Source organism: Meriones unguiculatus, chromosome 2 (genome assembly GCF_030254825.1).
Source record: "Meriones unguiculatus strain TT.TT164.6M chromosome 2, Bangor_MerUng_6.1, whole genome shotgun sequence".
NCBI lineage: Eukaryota > Metazoa > Chordata > Mammalia > Rodentia > Muridae > Meriones > Meriones unguiculatus.
Window position 1 is genome coordinate 170737501 of NC_083350.1, and position 23656 is coordinate 170761156.

The following is a 23656-nucleotide window of genomic DNA, read 5'->3' on the forward strand; positions in this document are numbered from 1 at the left end:
CCTCAGAGTTGGGCCCAGCAGCAAGTATAGGTTAGGCTGGTAGGGGCGATAATTCTGAACCCCAGATTGGGACAAATATCTGGCAAGTGCGAAAGTATATAATGGCAAAATGTGGAATTGTATGTTAACACCACGACCAACTGATGGAGGCACATTACCTCATCGTGGTGGAGTTAACTCACCTTCACCGAGTTTACTTTCCTAATACCATTTTGAAAGTGTTTTAGTTCCCATTAGTTCAGAAATTTTGCTGTACTTTTCCATGAATACGTGGAAATAGACTATATTTCACAAATAAACTTGTCTGGAGGATTCTGCCTCTTAATGTCAGATAGAAAGTCACATTGACATTAGCTATTTTAGAAACAATAGTGTTCACGAACAGAAGCAGCCGCCAAGCCAAAGCAGAATCACTTTGGCAGATGATAAATAGGTGGCAGCATGTGTGTCCTCCTCTGCAGTGTCATTGTGACTTGAGCATGGGCAGATGTTACAGTACGGGACACTGTATTCAGACATAGGCAGCCATTATGGCTGTGAAAACACCCAGGGAACAGTTTTACTTATCTCACTTTAGCAAGCTGAATTTTTTTTTTAAGCTTCATATTACTAGCGTGCTGGTCATTACTCTCACAGAAACAGACTCACAGACACACGTTTTTACAAGCAGATTAGCTACTCTCAGTGGGGGAAATGCCGGGGAATGTTGCACCGCAGTGGAAGCACTCATCTGATCCCTGCCATTCATTGGGTTTTCCATTTGAGAGGTTGAAAAGGAACTAAAAGAAAAGAGCTATCAGGGCATCTTCTCAGCCCCTCAGGGCAGGGGTTAATGTCACTTTTTTTTCTCCCAGACATGCCTTTGAGCCATCTAAAGAGCCTTTCGTTTTCTGTCTTTGTTTGGACCGTGTTCTCCTGCTCTCTCTCACTTACGCCCTTGCTTTCTTTCTCACCGTCATTCTCTCACTATCTCTCATCTCACGAGGTCACTGTGTCTCCTCTCACTGGCCTGGAACTTGCTATGCAGAGCAGGCTGTCCTTGAATTCACAAACATCTTCGTACACTGCCCTCTCAAGTGCTGGGTTTAAAGGTGTTACCATCCGCCTGGCTGGACCACTTTCCTGCACCATCCTTTAGGACATCCTCTCTTGCCTGTGCCCTGCTGTCATCATCCGCTGGCCTTACTGCCTCTGCTCCCAGGTCTGCCTGTGGGTTTCCACTTTGACCTTCCCTCTGTGTGCAGATGTGGCAGCCCCCAGGAACAACAAAGCCAGCCACCATGTTGAGATACCCAGTCACACCTGAACCCACCACACCACTTAGGCTAGCCAGAGAAGGCAGCAGCAGGTAGACCTCCTGGAAAACTGTCCAGAGACTCAGGTAGGCCACGTCCTCATCAATGGAATTAGTTGCAGTTGTACAATGGACACGTTCTTTACTGCATGTTTGCTACCTTAGTGGTGGCTTCTGTTGGCAGTACTGAAGACTGGTGAGGGAAAACTTGATAATTATGTTGATGGATCATGTGCTCTGCGCATTTTCCAGGAAGCTATATGAAATTAGCGCTTTGAAATGTAAGTAGAACTGTAAAAAGCCATTTAAGAATTACATGGAAAGAGAGTAATGACATTGAATTACTACAATAAGTTGTGGTTTCACTCTAGGGGACACTATTATTAGAATCATTAAAATATATTTGTTAAGTATTAAATACTTTATGCCCACAGTTTGCTCGTTTTAAATGTTTCATCCTTCCGGTCCTCTTCATGCTCACCACTGAGAATTAGGCTAGTTTCTATCTTAGAAATGCTACCCAGCCAGTTACTGCTGTGCATTTAAATTGACTTTGTCTGTCATGCCATTTCAACAAATCCCAGAACACTCCACAGGCATCATACCTTTCGCAGTTACGTGAGAATGTAAACATAGGCTGTATTATTATTTGGTATGATTTCAGGCTAAGAAAAAAAATACATCATTTATCAATCCAGCCATTTTTCTTCTTCTTTTCAGAATTGTTAGTGAATGTAAATCTAACTTTTGGCCAGGTGTCGTATTCTCAGAAACATCATCTTATTTTCACATATTTTCTAAAGGAAAATCAGTTTTTAGACAAATGTGATTTAATGTCTTCTGTTTATAAACTTTGAATTTTCTTTACAGAAATAGATATGCTAAATAAAAGTCTAACAGTGTGCCAGAGAAATAACTCATGCCTCGAAGAGGAAGTGAAAAATCTCAAATTGTTGTCGGATGCAGCTATGTTGAGGACTCAGCAGATGCAGGCATCCAAACAACATGAAGCGAACTTGCAGTCCAGGTGCTTTGATCTGCAGAAGGAGGCACTAGGTAAAGAGAATTCCTTCTTCTTCTGTTGTTTGTTTTTCCAGCAAATTACATTGTGCTTTATTCTATAGTCGTATGAGACATATTTGAACTTGAGGTTCAGGATCATTTACACAAGTAATTCATATAAACTGCTATCCTTTTCTTTTTCTTTTTTAATTTATTTTTGTTACAATTTATTCACTTTGTATTTCAGCTGTAGTCCCCTCCCTCATCCCCCCCAATCCCACTCCCCTCCCTCTTCTCTTCCTATGCCCCTGCCCAAGTCCACTGATAGGGGAGGTCCTCCTCCCCTTCCATCTGACCCTAGCCTATCAGGAATCATCAGGACTGGCTGCACTGTCTTCCTCTGTGGCCTGCTAAGGCTGACCCCTTCCCCCCCCCCCCCCCCGCTCAGTGGGAGGTGATCAAAGAGCCTGGCACTGAGTTCATGTCAGAGACAGCCCATGTTCTAGGGAATCCACTTGGTTGACTGAACTCCCATAAGCTACAATCTGAACTGGGGTTCTAGGTTATCTCCATGAATGGTCCTTGGTTGGAGTATCAGTCTCAGAAAAGACCCCTGTGCCCAGATTTTTGGGTTCTGTTGCTCTTCTTGTGGAGCTCCTGTCCCCTCCAGGTCTTTCTATCTCCCACTTCTTTCATAAGATACCCTGCACTCTGCCCAAAGTTTGGTTATGAGTCTCAGCATCTGCTTTGATACCCTACTGGGTAGAGTGTTTCAGAGGCCCTCTGTGGTAGGCTCCTGTTCTGTTCCCTGTTTTCTCTCTCTTCTGATGTCTGTCCATTTGCCTTTCTGAATAAGGATTGATCATCTTACCCAGAGTCCTCCTTCTTGCTTAGCTTCTTTAGGTGTACAGATTTTAGTATGTTTATCCTATTTTAAGGATATCCACTTATAAGAGAGTATATACCACTAGTATCTTTCTGCTTCTGAGATACCTTACTCAGGATGATCTTTTCTAGTTCTCACCATTCATGATTTTCTTGTTTTTAATTGCTGAGTAATATTCCATTGTGTAAATGTACCACAATTTCTATATCCATTCCTCAGTTGAGGGATATCTGGGTTGTTTCCAGATCCTGGCTATTACAAATAAAGCTGCTACGAACATGGTTGAACAAATTTCCTTGTTGTATACTTGAGCATCTTTTGGATATATTCCTAGGGGTGGTATAGCTGGATCTTGAGGAAGCGCTATTCCTAATTTTCTGAGAAAGCGCCAGATTGATTCCTAAAGTGGTCGTACAAGTTTACATTCCCACCAGCAATGGAGGAGGGTTCCCCTTTCTCTACATCCTCTCCAGCATGTATTGTCACTTGAGTTTTTGATCTTAGTCATTCTGATGGGTGTAAGGTGAAATCTCAGGGTCGTTTTGATTTGTATTTCCCTGATGACTAAGGACGTTGAGCATTTCTTTAAGTGTTTTTTAACCATTCGATATTCCTCTATTGAGAATCCTCTGTTTAGCTCTGTTCCCCATTTTTTAATTGGATTACTTAATTTGTTGCTGTTTAACTTCTTGAGTTCTTTATATATACTGCATATTAGCCCTCTGTCAGATATAGGGTTGGTGAAGATCCTTTCCCAGTCTGTAGGCTGTCGTTTTGTTCTGACGACAGTGCCCTTTGCTTTACAGAAGCTTTCCGTTTCCAGAGGTTAGAATCCCTTCTTGATGTCAGCATCTGGCCCTAACATGGAAGTGTCTACCATGTTATTAATGTCCTAACAGTTTTGTGTTAATTTATCTTGAAAATATGTCTAATAGTAATGCTGATAACTGTGTTTTCTCAGTGTTTATGGTTGTAATTTTGACATTTAATGAGGCAGGAGTAAGTAGGTTTATGAGAGACCTTTCAAGTGCAAAGTAAGATTTCATCAAAACAAAGTGGAATTTACTTTGCTGTCTCATCATCTCTAGGAGATTGCTGGCTTAGGATGCCAATGGGAAACAGAGCATGTGCTGTTGTATAAGATGAATCCAGATTTTATTTTCATTTTTATACGTTTTACTTCTAAAACTTTAAAGTGTTAAGGTTTTCAAAACTTCATGCTGAGTATGTAACTTAATTGTAGTATTCTTTATAATTTTTTCCTGAGGTAAAACACATGACCTCAAGCATTTCTAATTATTCAGTTCAAGAGTTTAAAGATATATTTATGTCTTCTGCAGTAGATGTGTGAAACTTTTCACGTTGCTGAACTGTGAGAGCCACCGAGCTCCCGTCCCCTTGAGCAGCCACCTGTCTACTCTGTTCCTATGAGTTGACACACGTAAGAGGGTGATATGGTGTTGTGTTTGTGTGTGTGTCGGGGGGCCGCTTAGCATAATGCCATCTGTGTTGTCACAGGTGTCTGAATTCCCTTCAGTTCTGACTGGCAACAGTCATCCATGTGTTTGTAAGGACTCTTGGCTCTTCCTTCATCATCCAGTGGACACTCGGGCTCCGCCTCTTACCCACTGCGTGTGGGCGGTGAGGATGATATGTAAATGCCTTTTTGAGCCCTTGTTCTGGGTTCTCTGATACACACTGAGAGGCAGCACAGCTAGGTCATTGAGCAAAACTGCTTCCCCAGTGACCGTGGCACACAGTGACCCTGGCATTTGTCATTCCCACCATCATGTGCCAGGTTCCATCTCTGCATGTTTAGCACCATTTAATGCTTTGGGTGTTTACTGTCATTTGCTGTCTTTCACAGGGAATTGTCTTTTGCCCATTTTTAAAATGTTCCTGTTTTGTTTCGTTGTTGTTGGATTATAGAAGTTTTTCATAAGTTGTACATATTAACACTTTATCATGTATGTGACTTTCCCGTAACATAAGTTGCCTCCTCAAGCCCATTTATTGTTTTCTTTGAGACACAGACTTTTACCATCTCAACTGGGCCCCCATTTCTGTGTTTTGCTTTTGTGGCCCATGTGTTTGGTGTCATAGCCAAGAAATCGTTGCCAAATCTAGCATTCTAAAGCTTTTTCTTTCCTTTGCTTTTTAAACATGAATCCTGAATTTTAGACAGGTTTTGGGAATAAGTCTAACAAATACATAATTGTACCTGATAGTATTGAAATTTTTTTATCAATATAATGATAAAAGCAGAATTTTAGAAGGTTTGAGTTGTGAAACAGTACGTTCTGATGGAATGAACTCATTAAAATCTAGAGAGAGAGAGATGAGTGTTGGAAGAGAAAAAAGGGAGACATTCATTCAGTAGCACTATAAAGTCAGAAAAAAATGTAAAATTTAATTGTAATTTTATATGTATTTGTGGGGGGATCATTTTTCGCCACAGTGGGTGTGTGGAGGTCAGAGGGGGACTTAGTGGAGACTGGTCCTGTCCTACCATGCATGCCCTGGGCTCAAACTCAAATAATCTGGCTTGATAGCAATCTGAGCCATCTTGTTAGTCCAGAAAACTGTAACAAGTAACAGTGGCTCACTGTTTTTATTTGACTTTGAGTCACCGATTTAAAGTTGATGCATTGAAGGTTCTCTTGGTAACATTTTATGTTCTTGGAGTTCAGGCTGACCAGAACTCACGTCCTTCTTGCTTCAACCTCCTGAGTGCTGGGATCCAGATGTTTGTGCGTCTCCCAGCTTCTTTTAGTCATTTTGTTTGTTTTTAAATGCTGGGATTAATGTTGGGAGGCAGCACTCACAGCCTTCACTTACTAAGTTTAAAGCGCAGTTTGTATAGTATGTTAATTGTTTTATATATTCAGTTTTTCTAAAGTATATATTTTTATTTAATTTTTATGATATCATATCAGAAATTTGCATTTTGGTGTAACCAAATGGTGTTTTTTTTTTTTTTTATTTCTGATGAATCTTGGTTAAAACATTGGTATGCATGGTGTTTTGGAATCTTCCGTTTAATATATTTTATGTGATATGAGAGACAGTGGCCCAGTTTCACTCTTTTCCCACTGTGTTAGTGTTCTATAGTAATTAAGTAAACATTTAACCACCTAACATGTTAAAGTTCTTGTGTATTAATACCTGTTACTGAATTTTCTCTTCTGTTGCACTATTTTTTTATATACTTTAGTAACCCGTTCTTGCAAGTAGTAATTCTTTTTCTACTTTTAAGTATATTTTGTATGTAGTTATTTTTCCATTTAAAGCATTTATGTGTGTTTGGGGGGGTATGTGTGCAGATGAGAGGTCAAAGTTGGGTGTTTTCCTCAATTGATTACCATCTTGGTTTAAAATTTTTAATTCTTTTTAGAATTACACATTTTATGTGTATGAGTGGCTTGCATGTATGTATGTATGTATGTATACCACAGGCATGCTTGGTGCCTTCCAAGGTCAGAAGAAGGCATCAGATCCTCTGCAAATGGAGTAACAGTTGGCAGCCACCATGCAGGTCCTAGGAATTAAATTCCAGTCATCTGGAAGAGCAGCCAGTGCTCTTAACCATTAAGCCACCTCTTCAGTTTCCATCCTCTTATTTTTTGGTACTAGGTCTTTCTCTAAACCTGGAGCTTGCCGGTTGTCTTGACTACCTGGGCAGCAGCCCTCTGGGGTCCTCTTGTAGAGACTCTCCAGCACTGGGTTACACCTGTACCACACTGCCATGTCCAGCTTTTTAATGTTAGTTCTGGGAATCTGAACTCCAGCCTTCATGCCTATAAGGCACGTACTTTATTGAGCAATCCATCTCTTCAGCCCCTTGTCCCTTTACAGTTTAAGGTCATTTTATTAGCTATTCTCCAAAGGCTTAGACAAATCTCTAGTAAAGTTTTTTTTTCTAAACTTTATACCATGTTCTACATACACAGTTATCATTCCATACAAAGTTAGGACAAATTTCATCACATTATAATTACAGTAGGAAACTTAACTATAATTGTATTATATGTATAAAAGTTAGAGAATTGGAATCATAGTAATGCTAGTCATTGTTATCAACAGCTCTGGGGTTTTCTAGTTAGACGATTATACCATCAGGTATATATTCTAACATTGTCCAAAAGTCTAGGTTCAGAGTCTTTGTAAGACTTAGACAGGCTCTTTACCTGTGAGCCCCTACACAATTAAAAACAAAGTTACATACCTCCAACATACAATGACAGAGTAAGCTTTTTCATTATAAAAAGGAGGAATGGGAGCACAGCAAAAAGCAAATGGATCAAAACAAGACTTAGACCAAGGCCAAGTCCATATCCAGCATCAGGATACTTGGTGGCATTCTCTGGAGTCCAGTTGCTTTGGCCATTTCTAGTTCTATTGTCTGCAACTTACATAGCCTCTCTCATAGGCTTGCTCTCCTTTGGGAGACTCTCCATGGCCCTGGCATCTCCAACACCCTGGAGCCTCCATCCCACCTAAGTTTCATTTCACGACACATGAAATGCACAAGGCCTCCTTGCAGGGATTCTGACCTACTGTATACTCCCAGCTTCGGTGGCATTCCGAAGCTTGGGCAAGCTTCATCATCACATAGTGCTTCCGAAAACATGTCCATGTGAATGACACTGCTACGCTCTGCTGTCTCAAGGTGTCATTTGGCCCTTCTACACACCCGCAGTGGCCTCTGTGCACTTCTGGGATGTTTACTTTGAATTTTCCACCTGACGCAATCTAAAGTCCCCTAAGAGAGGCTCGGTGAGGGATTATCTAGACCAGATTGGCCTGTGAACATGTCTCTGAGAGATTCTCTTGATTACACTACTAGAAATGGGAAGGCTTGTCCACACTGAGTGGCCCAGTCACTTGTCAGGAGGCTCTGTGTTCTAAGAGTAGGGAATCTAAGGGGAGCACCAGCATGGATGCAGGGATTCACTGCTCTCTGCTCTCAACTGCGAGTGCCATGTGACTGGCTGCTCCAAATCACTCTTTTTTTTTTTTTTCCTGCTTTACTTTTTTTTAAATTCTTTATTAATTACACTTTATTCACTTTGTATTCCCCCTGTGGTTCCCTCCCTTCCTCCACCCTCTGCATGAATGCTCCTCCCCAAGTCCACTGATAGGGGAGGTCTTCTTTTCCTTCCTTCTGATCCTAGTCAATTAGGTCTCATCAGGAGTGGCTGCAGTGTCTTCTTCTGTGGCCTGGTAATGCTGCTTCCACCTCAGAGGGACGTAATTAAAGAGCAGGCCAGTTAGTTCATGTCAGAGACAGTCCCTGTTTCTATTACAATGGAACCCACTTGGATACTGAACTTCCAAATCACTCTTGACTCCCTCCCAGTGATGGACTGGAACCTGGAACTGTGAACCAAAAAGACCCTTTCTTGTTCACATTGCTTTTGTCATGGAATTCTGTTAAAGCAGCAGGAAACAAAATTAAAACAACTCTGACAGCTGAACTTGAAAAAACACTTTTATCAGGTAGCATTTTTGAGTGAATGAATTCCTTCATTACATGCTAATGGCCTTGGCAGGTGGCATCTTTCCCTTGAGGCTCCACCCTGCTGTTCCAGTACAGGGTTCCCTGATGCAATCACCCCTGCCTTGTCTTTAAACTTGTCAACTCTTATTTTCTCACTAAACTGCACTCTTTTCCATATTTTTCTACCTTTACCGTAGATTTAAGAGCAATGAACAGTTACCATGGTACATTGTGGATATAGTGTGGACACTATCCCCTGGGAGGAGTGAAAAAACTCACCCTGAACAGCGACTGTTCTGAAGGCAGACCCAAGTACAGTCCAACTTGGTGAAGCAGTTACTGTACTGGGACTACGTACAGGAGTGTGGGCGAGAGGTTGCTTACAGGAACATGGGCAACGCACAGGCAGCTGCATCAACAGAAGTCCACTCTGGCATAGGTTATGACCCACTGAGGCTGGAGCCTTGGAGCACTGTACATGCCTTGCAGGGAGCACAACAGGTCAAACACTCTCATCTCCCAGCACCAACCTTGGACATCTACATGTACACACACATGCAGTGTGTTTGCACACTATACACATATGTAAGAAGGAAAAATAAGAACAATGTATCTTACAACTTACTCCAAAAAGCTAAAAGTCTCATAACTTAAAGAGAGAAGCACAGGACAGGCCAAAAGATTTTATAAGCAAATTCTACCAAACTTTCAGACAGAAGATCCTAACTTTACACATACACACACACCTTTTTTTTTCATGCTAGGAACTGAATGTTTGGCCTTGTTCTTAAAAAGCAAGTGCTCTAGTACTGAGCCAAGTCTCCAACCCATACATAATATCTTTAAAAGAAACAAAAACTGAGTGTATTTCTCAGCTCATTCTACAAGCTAAAATAAATCTCAAAACCAGACAAAGGATTAGAAGAAAGGAAGACAATAAGCTTCTTTAGATTATGAATATTGATGGAACAATTTTCATAAAATGTGAGTATATCAAAACAGCATTGGTTTTTCCTGAGCACACAATCAATTCTTATAAGTTCCTTTGAATATAAAATGTAGTCTTTCTAGATCTCCCCCAAGCAAATGGTGTTGAAGCCAGGCCTTGTCCCTAATGCTGCAGCTGCTTGCACTCGCTATGGCACATATCCTGATAGTTTCTGACATCGACCGAGCACTAGCTATTTGCCCATCATGAGCTAACCATTATCTGTTACTTCATTTCATTCGCAAATAGCTCCAGGGGTTAATTATCATCATTATGCTCTTGTTACTAGTGAAGAAATTCAGCATTAGTCAAGTTAAGTAATTTGTATTAAGTTACAAAGCTAGTAAGTAACAAAGATAGGGTTATATCTTAACTGTGACAGAGGCCTGGTTAAAGGAATTAAATGTAGTGTTTCATTTCATAGTTGGTCTATAACTGAAGCCATATGTACAGTGCCAAAGACTCTTCCCAGTGGAAACTTTTGCTTTAGAGGATAGACATCATTTACTTGAGGACTGTAGAGGGACTAGAAATGTATAAAGTTAAAAAAAAAAAGTGCCACCATTTCTTCGTGGGTTTCCATACAGAAAAGGGAATTGTTTCTTTCCATTTACCTAAACTATGACCAGACTTTCAAGATTTTGGCAGGGAGATTTCAAAATGTTGTTTTCACAGCTTTTTAACAGTACGTGGCTGTTTTAAAAGAAGCAAGCTGAGTCTGCAAGTTTAACTTCCAGGTATGTTATGAAAGGTTTGAGAGGAAGTTAAGAAACATTGTAAGCTTCTTCTTCTTCTTCTTCTTCTTTTTTTTGCTAATGATTTATTATAAGAATGAACATGTCATTTCTGAACCAAGTGTTTGAAGTTGTATCCAAATGAAGTTTTTATACTTGGGTCTTGAAATATGTCACTCCAGTATACAGTGTTTTGATTTTATGACCTAGAAGAGGAGGCCTGTGGCGGCAGCTTCTACCTAAGAGTTGCCCTGACAATGAAATTCCTCTCTCTTATAACGGATTATCTCCCTGACCTTGAACTGCTGCAGTGGATGTCGGCCAGGGTGTAGAGTCCTGCACACTGCTGGAACCAGGTGCTGATGCTGGCGGAGGGAGGCACATTAAAAACAGAAGGATTAGTAGCCCAAAAATAATTTTATGGAACTTATCACACCAGGAGCTAGTTATGCTGAAAATGTAAGCTGTTGTGAGATTCTTTAATGTATGAATAATTGATCCTCTTAGAAGCAGTGATGTTTTAGAGTTCAGTTGTAACAGTTCCTCTCTCAAGGCACTATCAAAGTTAAATATTGTAAACAAGATTAAAGAAAAGAAAATGGATCAGTTTTCCATGTATTTACACAACCCCAAAATGCAACAGGTAGTTGGGATGGTGAAGCATTTTTATATATTGCTAGGGGCACTCTAAATTGATTCAGCTTTCAAGAGGAATTTGTTATCTGTCTGAACTACAAACGCACCCCCACTTTGCTGTTGTAGTTCTGTTCTGGGATTAACAGGTAGCACCCCTCTTGGAAAGTGAAATAAGTATATGTGTGCAAAGTTACTCCTCGAAGCATAAGAACAGAAACAGAGAGCAAACACCATCACACTAGGTTACTAATTAGAGAGCTGTGGAACAGCCAGGCTGTAGATTCCATGCAACTGTAAGAGAGGAGCAAACTTTTCTGTCAGGCAAGGAAAGCAAGAGGTATACCCTGCGTTTGTACCATGGTGCAGTTTATATCGAAAGGAGCTTGTCGAAAATGTGGACATTCTTGTTTGTTCTATGCCTTAAAAGCCTTTGTGCACACACATACAGACATCTTTACATATATAAAGCCTTTGTGCATAGAAAACTTAGAACGGTGTTTACCTGCTTGGGAGTGATAGGCATTAGGTGAGAGAGAACAGTGAAGCCTTTTCCAACTAGGTTCCCCTCCACAGCAAGTTGAGATTTATAGAAAAAGAAACACACGAATATAGAGCTCTTCTTGACATCCCTCCTCAGGTCCCCTAGTTTAACTTCTGCTGTTGCTGCAGCACCTTTGCCGTAACTGAGGAACTAATTTCAACAAGTTCGCGTCTCCATGACTTTACCCATGTGCTTTCTGTTCTCAGCACCTTCCCAGGGTACACATTGTATTCAGTTGTCACGACTTCATAGGCTTCCCTCGGTTCTTACATTTCTCAAACTTTGTTTTTGACTTCCTTGGACATTTGAAGGACTGCTAGCCAGCTATGCTGTAGGATGCCCCTCTGTTCGATTATCTGATGTTTATTTTACAGTTACACTGGAGTTACGTGGGCTGGGAGGAGGAGAAGCTCAGAGGTACAGTACTGTTTTCATTATGTCCTGTCAAAAATAAACACTACCAGCAGTGTGATTTACGATTATTGATGCCGGCTGACCTTGGTCACCCGACTGTGGGTGGCACTACTCGTCTGGCTTCCTCATGGGAAAGCTGCGTCTTTCCACTTCCCATACTGTCCTCTGTGAAAGCATCCTTCTGCATGCAGCTCGGATTGGAGTGGGAACTCCAATCCTGTTCTCCCTGTTAGGAAAGAACTCTGCATAACTTACTTGGAATTGCCCTGCATGGAGGTTAACCTCTTCTCCCCATTGCTTAATTTATCATTTACATGAGTATTGACATTGATAGTTATATTTAGGTTGTAATCCAATAGCATTTGCTCCTCAAATTGTGTAGCTTTAACTGATTGAATTTTTTCAGTTGACGCCTATGTCTCTTTGACATAGTCCCATCAATACGGAATGTCGTTTTTATTTTCCAGAACTAAGCGAGCTCATGCTGTCTATTCCGTGTCTCAGTATGGATCACCCACTTCTCTAACGAGCTCTGATTCCTTTTATTGCAAGATGGTTTTCCTAATCAGGAAGTCGGTTGGTTTGTTAATATGGGGTGTTATTTGCTTTATATGTTCCCAGATGACAAAGCAAAGACATAAATATGCCTGTGAAAATGTGTATACACACACTTATATATGTCCATAAGTACTTCTAAAAGTAACCCTCTACAGCTCTGTTTACCCCAGTGTGGGTTCTTACTGATGTTATTGCTGCATGAATCATTCTAGTGGGAAAATTATTGCATTTTTTATGTTTTTAAAACTATTTCAAGTTAAATATGTTTTATAAAATTAAATAAATTTTAAAATAAAATAGTAGGTCATGCTGTTTAACATAGGCTTAGGAAATTAAGACAGATTGGTGAAATACACACTGTTTAATTAGAAATACTTACACAAAGTGAAATTCTTTTCCTAAATCAAAGCATATTTTCAAATATTGTTCTGTGAATTTGGCTTACAAAACAAGCAATTTATTTGATACTGAGAACACAGTATCTTGTGTTCCCAGAGAGTTAAAAGTCAAGAAATAACCTTTTCCTGGATGAAAGATGTCCTGGTGACCATGGGATTTGTGAATACAATGAAGGGAAGAAGAGGAAGACATTTTCCTTCCCGGGTGTGCTCTGCCACTCATTCAATTATCGTTAAGTGTTTGATGCGAGCTCCAGCAGCACATGTTCCCTCATGTGGTCCTCGTATTGTCATTCTGTGGACTCCCTCAGACGCTTTTATGATCTGTTGGCCATAGAGTAGTCCCTAGTCCTGCAGCTGACATTCGAACCCAGGCCTTTGTCAAGCCAAATCCTATGCTTCCATTAATCGTTACAGTGAGTTCCAAAAGGACACTTGGAACTACTTGACTCCTCTTCTTTAATTCAAAAGAAAAGGTTTTCTCCCCTTACAAAAATAGGCCACTGACCTAGAAAGTCCCCTAAGAATTCATCCGAAGCAGTACTGACTGCAGGAGTATCTAGGACAGTATCGCTGGTGTGTGCAGTGACATGGAGGGTTGGGTAAGTAAAGGGATTGGTTTTAAAATGTACATTCTTCACGTGAAAGACTCTACCTAGCAGTGTATCAAAGCAGATGCTGAGACCCATAACCATAACCTTCGCAGAGAGTAGGGAATCATATGAAGGAAGGAGGAATTAGTATATCCTAGAGGGGACAGGGAGCTCCACAAGGTCCAAATATATCTGGGCACAGGGGTCTTCTATGAGACTGTTTATCCAACCAAGGAGCATGCATGGATATAACCTACAACCCCTGCTCAGACATAGCCCATGGTAGCTCAAGATCCAAGTGGGTACCCTAGTAAGGGAGACAGAAACTGTTTCTGACATGAACTCATGAGCTTCCCCTCCCCCCTGAGGGAGGAGCACAGATAAGGAGCTAGGCCACAGATAAGGACATTGCAACCATCCTGAAGATACCTGATAAGCTAGGGCCAGACAGAAGGAGAGGAGGACACCCCCTCTCAGTGGACTCAGAAGAGGGCAGGGAGGAGATGAGGGAGGGGAGGATTGGGAGGAAAAGAAGGAGTGGCCTACAGCTGGGATACAAGTGAATGTATAAAAATATTTAAAAATAAAAAAATATTAATTAAAAAAATGTATATTCTTGCACATCTGTTCTATGTTGGATTTATGGTTGCCAAGATGACAAAGAAAGCTCTTTGGTTTTGTTGAGTGCTCAAGGTGCTTCTTATAACCAGGCCAGTATGGTTGCTACAATAAATAAATAAATATATAAATAAATAAATAAGGAGTGCAAGCAAAAGGATGTCTACACTGGTGCCCGGTTGGCGAGCAGTGGCATAGGTTTGTGTTTTCAAACAGAAATGCAGTTGTGAAACTTCTCAACAGTTGCCATGTCCAACTCAAAAACAAAGGAAGTTATTGAAAGAAATGTTTAGGTACTCAGAATCTCTGAGAAACAAGCTTAGAAAGTAGCTAGGAATCTGATAGCTCCCAGCTAAAATCACACCATGGATATGCTTAGTGGGTATAGAGTGACTGCGCCTCCTGCCCTCTGACAGTGGAGCCCTTTGACCTGCCAATGCTCTCTGGTCCTGCAGGCCACTGGACCTGGAATTCTGGAAGGAATTCTCTTGTTTCCATGTTTTAGAACCAGTTGTTAACCAATCAGAAGTAGTTAGTCTAGAAATAAGGAGCTGTGTTTGGCACCCAGCCCCCTAGTAAATAGTCACGTCATGCTGCTGCCTTGCTGCTGTACATGCACTGCAGGTGAGGTAGATGAGCAGATCCAGAAGTGGAATCAGAGCGAAATTCTGCAATCAGTGTTATGGGGATAATAACTGACGAGTAACTGACATATGTGAAACCAACTTCAGAGGACATGCAGAAAAAAGAAAGCTACATAGAGGAGAGACAAAGGTATGTCTGCTGTCAGGCCAAGGCAGTACTTGAAAGACCACAAAAGACAAGCTAACATTCAGCTCCAAAACCAGCGATTCTGAGTCCAAACACTCCTCCAAATCTAAAAGCAGCAGGCTGGAAATAGCATTTAAGTCGTATATGATATGCAAAAAAAATTGAAAACCACACTTGAAGGTTTAATTGAGTTGTGTACATCTAGGCTAAGAGGTGACTGATCACTGAAACAGATAAACCCAGAGGGTCAACTGCTTGCATTTAACACAGCTCTACATTTTAACTTAGTACACAAATTGAATAGTAAAGTTCTGTTGGTTCACATACATTAGTCCTACATTTGTTTAATCTATTTGTGATGAAGTAGTCTTGAGAATGTGTGCTTGGGACCAATTCAGAATAAAAAGAAACCTACCCATCTGACATAGTGGCACAAACCTGTAATCCCAACAGTCTGTGAGGCAGAGGCAGGTGAATCTCTGAGTTTGAGGCTAGCCTGGTCTACAAGGTGAGTCCAGGACAGCTAAGACTACACCGAGAAACCCTGTCTTGGAAAAAAGAAAAGAAAGAAAGAAAGCAACTGATCCGTGTTGACTGATCAGGCATGGTGCACACTTGTAAACCAGCACTTGGACGGGCAGAGGCAGGACAGTCAGGAGTTATCCCCTGTACATAGAAAATACATGGAAAATTTGAGGCTATCCTGACTACATTAACTCTTATTTTAATGAGTGCCTATGTCAACTGAGCCTGAACACCCTATGGTCACTTCTTGGCATTTTGACCAGTTATGCATCTCTGTAATAGTCTCCATCTGTTGCAGAAAGGTGCTTTTTTTTTTTTTTTTTTTTTTAATGAGGGATGAGGGCTACACTTTCATTGGTATAAGTATTTAGAAACAATTAAAAATGATCTTGGTTTAGAAAGTGGCAATAGTGAGGTCTCCTTTGGGGCATATGGCTTCTCCAGCCACAGGTCATTGGTCATATCTATAGTACCAGACACAAATACTGTTGATCAGGCCTTAAATCCAATCAGATGGTTGCTGACTAAATGCCACGGTTGCTCCGGCTGGGCACATTGTTGTGGTGCAGTTGGTAGGCTCTGTAGCTGAAGGACCATTGATTGCTTTCCTCCCCTGGCAGCTTGCGGCACCTTCTTGGGACCGAGTCTTCTGGGCCTCTTTCAGCTCAGTGCGTCCACAGTGTGCATTGTCTTCAGCAATAGGCTTCTAACAAGTTCTGGGAGGCAAGCGAAGGCCATCGCAGTAGCCTGTGTTGTCTGAGGAAGTCTCTCCTCCCCAACATTTCTGTAGGCAGTCTCCTATGCCTGGTGCGGGGAATCTCGTTAAACAGTCTGCGGCTTTGGGGGAGAGCTGTGGAGTAACTTTATGTACACACTGTGTGTTTGCACATGTGTGTTTGTGTCTGTCAGAGAGATGTATATGTACTAGAAAATAAAATAATGGTCACCTTTTTCAGACATCCTTAGTGTTACTCTTGCCTTCTTCTACCTCTATATTACCCTGCCTTCCCACTCCCCCCGAAAGCCTCCATTTATGCCCCTTATCTCTCACTTTCAGAATTCATTTTTACTACAGACTTTTCTTTGTTTTAAACTGTAACTATCACTGTTGTTTCTTCTGCCTCACCCTGTAGTTCCATGTCTCCCACCAACGTGATATTAATTAGTGGCATCCTAGGCCAGGTGTAAGATGACGGCCCTGCCACCATACATCATGCAGGCGGCTCTCTGACATGCCGTGATCTGTCATTGCTGAGTACGTACGTGATCTGTCATTGCTGAGTACGTACATGGGCTGGACTATGACCTGGTCAGCCCCTTCAGGCTCTCATTTGTTTCGAGCTCTGACACTATTTCTTTGTTTCCAAGGTTAAACATTTATATTTGTGTTCACTTTTTTCTTTTAAAATGCCATTGAACATTTTCAACTTTGGTTTAAGTATGTAGTTTCTGTGATAATTACTTTTCTACATAAAAACCTTTTAACCTTATTTTCTTTCGCTTATTGTTTGAAATATACATGCCCAATATTTAAATGCATATATTCTGCTCTTTGTAGTAGTAAGACTGATAACAGGCTGATGATGGCAACCTTAATCTTTATGCTAAAGTTTAGGGTTCTTTTTTCCAGAAAAAAAAAATAATGTAAAATAAAAATTTGAAGACTAAAATTTTTAGCTTTCTTTTAAAAATATTTATTTACATGAGTTTTGTAATTTTATGTTTAGCGCACACTAATATTACTTCCAAAATGCACAATTTATCTCAATTGATTATAGTCCTCTCAGAGGTCATTGTGACCTACAAATCAGTCCACTTAAATGATTTTCCTTCTACCTGGTAGAATAAAGTGTCCTTTGCTTTTTGTCAGCAGTCACAAATACTGGAAGACACAGTTCAGATAAATCATCTCGGCATTGTTACTTCTCCTTGAATCTATTTAACCAACTTTCAAATTTATTCAAAGTGAAAAACTTGGGAACTTTTTTCTTTTAGTAAGCTATTTGGTATAAGAAATAGCACAGCCTTTTTAATGATGTTATTTTGCATAAAATATTTGAACACCCTAATTAAATGTTTTAAAAATAGCATTATTGAAGTATAATTTACATATTTTCAGATTCACCCATTTTAGGTGTGCAGTTTATTGATGTTAGGCTATGCACAGAATTATGTGACCATTGCCATGATATCATTTTAGAGCAGTGGTTCCCAACCTTCCTAATGATGCAACCATTTAATACAGTTCTTCATGATGTGCTGACCCACAACCATAAAATTATTTTTGTTGCTACTTCAAAACTGTAATTTGCTACTGCTATGAATTGTACTGTAAATATCTGTGTTTTCCAATGATCACAGGAAACCCCTGTAAAACAATGGTTTGACCACAAGGGGTTGCGACTCACAGGATGAGAATCTGTGTTTTAGGCATTTCTAGCACTTTCAAAAAGTTCTGAGGCTCTGGAGAGGTGGCTCAGGGTTTAAGAACACTGGTTGCTCTCACAGAAGACCTGGGTTCAATTTCCAGACCCCACGTGGTAGCCCACAACCATCCATAACTCCAGTCAGGGAATTTGATGCTTTCTTCTGACCACCACGGTCACCAGGCATGCATGTGGTGCACATATATTCAGGGAAGATGCTCATACACATAAAATAAAAACATATATACATCTAAAAAGCTTTTTAGAAGAAAGAATTTTCCGGGACCATCGCGATGACTCAGCAGGTACTCTGAGCACTGAAAGGTAGAGAAGCAGAACCAGATCGACAAAATGTCCACTTACCTCTGCATAACTGTTATGACATACACACACTGTCCAGTAAGCACGCACACACTTGAGACCATTAGCAGCCACTCTTGTGCCCCTGTACTCGCTCGTACTCCAGTCTCTATTCACCTATTCTGGAGAGTTCTTAAAATAGAACCATGCAATGTGTGGTCTGTCTGTGCACTAGCACAGTGTTTGTGTGTCTCATCCGTGCAGAAATACATGTGAATACTGCGGTCTGTAATTCTCTAGTAAAGCGGGAAATTCAGCTGAGCAGGGTAGAGGACAACAAGTGGACCAAATCCAGAGGTTAGCACCTGCTTCCTGTGCCTGCGTATTTCTGTTGCTGACCCTTTGTCCAAGCCATTTGTTGTTTGACTTGACCATACATCTGTGAATGGGAATCTGGTAGTTTTCATTACCACCTATTACAAAGCAGTGGGAGAAGGGGAGAAGAAAGGGGCAGAGTGTAGTGCTAGGAGACCTGCAAAAATGTACCCTACTCAAGTACGTTGAAGTAGCTGCTTCTGCTCTACCAGCAAACCAGAGGACTGGATTTAGGATAAATGTGTTAGAGTTTCCTTAGACAATATTTTAGTCACAAAATTGTCATTCGAGAGGCCAGCCTGCCCGGGTGGGTGGAAGACACCCAGGGGCCTGTCTGCCACCGTGTGGTACATGTGGGCTGGTGGCACTGTGGAGGAGCAAGTCTATGGTGCAGAGATGGAGGAGAAAGAGAAGCAGAAGGATTTGTACACTAGGAAGGAAGGCAGAACTGGAGATGCAAGGATGGTGAGGTCAGCCTGACGTGAGAAGCCCATGCTGCCACCTGAGGCCCTGGTGAGGTCCTGGCCTCTGGTGTCACTGAGGGCCATGTCCGCTTCCATGCAGCAGCAGGGATCTATGTCAATATCTGTGGCACATGTTAACCACCCAGGGGTATGCAGACTTCCCTTGATCTGGGCTGCTGCCTGGGGCCATGTTGATGTTTGAGGGCTACACAGAGCTGCACAGAGCCCTGTCCCCCGCCAGCTGTGCCACTCAGGAGAGCTGCCTGCCCCTCACCACCTGCAGCACTTGGGAGATCAGGCCCACACCTCACCTGGGCAGCACACTAGGGCTGGCCGTAATGATGGTGGCAGGCATGAGCTGGCCCTGTTCCTCATGGGGCAGTGCTAGAGAGCTGGCCCCACTTCTCTCCTGGGCAAAGCAGCAGAGACGGCAGGCTGACGCAGTTACCACGCAGGCCCAGATCCAGGACTTTGAGTTGGCCCACACAAACATCTATCCTATCTATGAACTGCTAGAGCCCACGAAGGGGCAGAACCAAAGCTGCTGAATCTCCATGATACAGGGCAACAACAGGATATCTGAGAGGAGTCCTGGTAAGGATTCAGTATTGATGGTGTAGCTAGCAGAAGCCAGAGGCCCCAAACCAGACCAATGATTCATTACAGTGAACTTGCAGTGAATTTGCAAGTAAAACTGTGTGACATACTTGCAGCTTCCAGGGTGAGTGGTTTTTTGTTTTGTTTTGTTTTTGTTTTTGTTGTTTGTTTTTTTCTCTTTAGTGGGGAAGGTTGTAAGTGCAGAGAGTGATTAAGGACAGATGGGGAGATGAGTGAGGTTGGGGTCCATGATGAGAAATTCACAAAGAATCAATGAAAGGCTAGAAAAGAAAAAAGCTATCAGTCTTTATTTCTCTTATTCAAAGGGTCCATTTGTCTCTACAGATCTACCCTCTGGTCAGCTCTGGTTAGCTGAACAGTTGTCTGCCTGCTCTTGTGCTTTGTGACTGAAGCAGAGAGAGGCAGAGACTTAACCAGGAGTCATTTGCTGTGTAGAAAGCAAAGGCTTTGAGCAGAGCTGCACTTTCACCTTACCTGCAAGGTGTAATTTTTCTCAGTGCAAGTGCGGTGGTGACTTGGCCAGCCTTTTGAACATTGTACTTCTAGTAAAAGGAAAGGTGGCAATTTCCCCCGCTCCTTTGGGTTGCAGGTTAGGTAAGCACTCTTCCACTGAGCTTCCCTAGCCCAGCTTCCTGACAAGCACTGGTTTTATACCAGAAAACTAAGGAAACTTAAAATCACTTAGTTGTCGTAACTTCAGCATCTCTTTACAAAGTAGCTTCACACTGGAATACTATACACTTCCTGCCTCCGTGCCTCAAAGCAGGCAACCAAGACACAAGGTTTCCCCGTTAGCTAGGCAAGTTGCAAGCTGCACAACTGGAGTAAAACTCCGGAGAATTCCTCCTCAGAATGAGGCCACCACTGAAATGTGGGGTCTGTCCAGCGGTTTCTGTAGAGACTGGTCTCTGGCATGATTTGCTCTCTTAGCAGATTGTTTCCTTGCCTCTTGATTTGCTTCCAACACTGGACTTTCATTTGAGGGTGATGTCTACTCTGTGTGTTTCCACTGTATGACCATCTGGATCATGAGGCATTTTCCACAAGGATCACGGATAGTCCTCAGGACAGATGTGGCTCCCCTTCCATACTCTTTTTCCCTCTCTTTAAATAGTCGTGACTCTGGCTTAGTCTCTAGTTTATTTTTCCCCTCAGCTATTTTAGACCCCTCTCCCCATTCTTCTCCAGCACTGTTTCTCCTTTGAGGCTCAGATCATATCCATCCTGCTCCCTCTGCCTTTTCTCTAGTAACGTCATATCCTTCATTTCTTTCCCACTAACTAACTGCTGATACTGTTGTCTTAGTGTCATGTTCTGTTGGTGTGACAAAATACCCTGATGAAAGCAACTTATGAAAGAAAGGTTTAATTTAGTTCCCAGTTCCAGGTCACAGCCCATTGTCACAGGGGAGTCACATAGGAGCTTGGGAGAACTGGTGAGATTGCATTACAGTGAAGAGGAGAAAGGAGTGAATTATCACACATGCATGCCTATGCCAGCTCCTTTCTCCACTCTCATACACCTCAAGACACTCCTACCCTCACCTAGGGAATGGTGAAACCCACAGTGGGCAGGGCTTCCCAGAAACACCGCTGGATTGTGGGGTAAACAGGATGGTTTAGTGTAAAGGCACTTTAATGTGATTGCTTTGTTTTCTATCACCAAAAGAAGCTATGCACACTGTTAGTGAAGAAATTAATGATTCAGATACAATTATGAGCATTTCGTGTGTATCCTTCTAGACATATATAAATATAAATAGTGGTTTCTAACACCCACCATTTTCTCTACTATGCATCTTTCCATCTCAAAAATACTCGTAATATTTATTCTGTTCGTTTTTGTTTTTATATTTTTATAGATTCATTTTATATGTGTGTGAGTGTTTTGCCTGCTTGTGTGCCTGCACCATGTGGATGTCAGATGTTCTGGAAGGTCAGGACAGGGCGTCAGATTGCCCTGGTGTTTGTGAGCTGCCACATGGATGCTTGGAGCTGAATTAGAAGTTTCTGCAAGAGCAACAAGAGCTGGTAACTGATGAGCCATCTCTCCAGTCCCCTCTGACCTTTTGAGAGACAGGGTTTTCACTATGTAGCGCTGGCTGGCCTAAAACTCCCTATGTAGATTAAGCTGGCCTCAAACTCAGAGATCTGCCTGCCTCTCTGTCTGCCACGTGCTGTACCACCACACGCAGGCCCTATTCTGTTCTCCAGATCAATCTCATTACTCTCACCCTGTTACCAGTCAGTTATCGTCATTTTTTCTATCAAAATTATGTTAAGCTTTATCATACCTTATTTTGTACATATCTGTAAGTATTGTTCGAGTATCTTCAGTCTTAAAATGGTAGCAAAGGTGATTTTTCCTTTTTTACTTTATATATTTGTGTGACAGGCTTTATTTTAGAATGCACTAGCTCAGAGCAGTTCTGTGCTTAACAAAGTCCTGTTTTGAAAAGTGCTTCTTGTCCTTTGCTGTTTTACTGACATCTGAGCACAGGGTGAAGGGACTGAAGGGAGACCAGTGCCCTGTGCAGCTGAAGATGCTCCTGCTCCAGCGTCAATTAGTCCTAACAAAGGAACCTCTGTAAATACGTTAGTCATGAAACATCTTCATTCAAGTAACGGGACAACTGTTGAGAAATGTCTACAGCTTCAGAGCTAAGCTCCTCTTCCTTACACTTACTATCAACCTCATTTCTATGTTTTTTATGCTGTAAATGTTTTCAGGTAATATTCTGCTCATTTCTCCATAATACATGGAATCTCAAAATAGTGTCAATTTGCATTTTACTGATGGTAAAGGATGTTGACCATTTTTTTCATGTATTTATTGGCCAGTCATGTTTCTTCTGAGAACTTTATATTCAATTTATTAGCCCAATTTTTAAAACTTGAATTTTGGTGTTTTATTTTTGCAATTCTTTATATATTTCAGATATCAATTAACATCTATACATTAAGTGGTGTATAGTCAACAAAGGTTTTATTTCATTCATTGGGCTGTCTTTTCACCCTGCTAGTTGTTTCCTCTGTTGTGGAAAGATTTTTTAATTTCATGTGAATCCATTTGTCAACTCTTGGAGGTTATTTCCTGTACTATTGGAATCCCAAAGTCCTTTCCTGGGTTCATAGCTAGTGTTTCCCTCCAGCAGGTCTTAAAGTCTTTGATCCGTTTTAAGTTGACTCTTTCGTGCACAGTGAAAGTTAGGGATTTAATTTCACTCTTCATCTTGTGGATATCTACTTTTTCCAGCACCATTTGCTGAAGATTTTCCCCTGAGGCATGTTGTCAGAGATTAGATGGCATGGATGGATGTACCTTTGAGGGCTTATTTCTGGTGCCCTCATGTATTCCACTGTCCATTTGTGTGTTAGCGTCAGCATTATGTGTCTGCTTAGAATTGCTTTGGCTCTTTTCTTACCTGTTTCCCTACAAGTAGTTTCTGTGAACTCTTCTTTCTTCTGTTGTCTGACTTTATTCTACTGTGATCTGATATGGTAGAAGGATTTCTTGTCATTTATATTTTTTAGGGCTTCCTTGGTGGCCTATTGAGTCTCCCCCCCCCCCGAGAAAGGGTTTCTCTGTGTAGCCCTAGCTGTCCTAGAACTCTCTTTGTGTAGGTAGCCTTGAACTCACAGAGATCTGCCTCCCAAGTGCTGGGATTAAAGGCAAACACCACCACCGCCTGGCCCAAGAGGACTCCATGGGGCACAGAGAAAAATGTGTGTTCTTATCTGCTAGGCGGAATATTCTGCAGATCTCTAGTGATTTGCTCTGAAGTGCCTCTGCTGATTTTTAGTTTGGAGGACTTACCTGAAGATGAGACACTCTCTTTGTGTCTTGGACCATCTCATTCTTCATGTCTTTCATTGCTAGTTTTTTAAAAAAAATCAGAGCTCCTCTACATTTGGTGCATGGTTCTTATAATCACCACAGACACCTGTTAAATTGTTCCCTTTATCAGTATATGGTCGCCTGATTTATCTCTTCCGACTCATTGTGATTTAGAATC

General features: G+C 41.5%; 1 protein-coding gene across 1 annotated transcript in view; it reads left to right on the top strand.

Annotated features, from left to right (window-relative positions):
* The window catches only part of Lekr1 (leucine, glutamate and lysine rich 1), a 170043-nt gene that overhangs the window by 82705 nt on the left and 63682 nt on the right, over positions 1-23656 (top strand). Inside the window, exon 6 of the mRNA XM_060378393.1 lies at positions 2165-2350. Coding sequence (XP_060234376.1) covers positions 2165-2350 — 186 coding nt within the window. The remainder of the gene's footprint in view (positions 1-2164; positions 2351-23656) is intronic.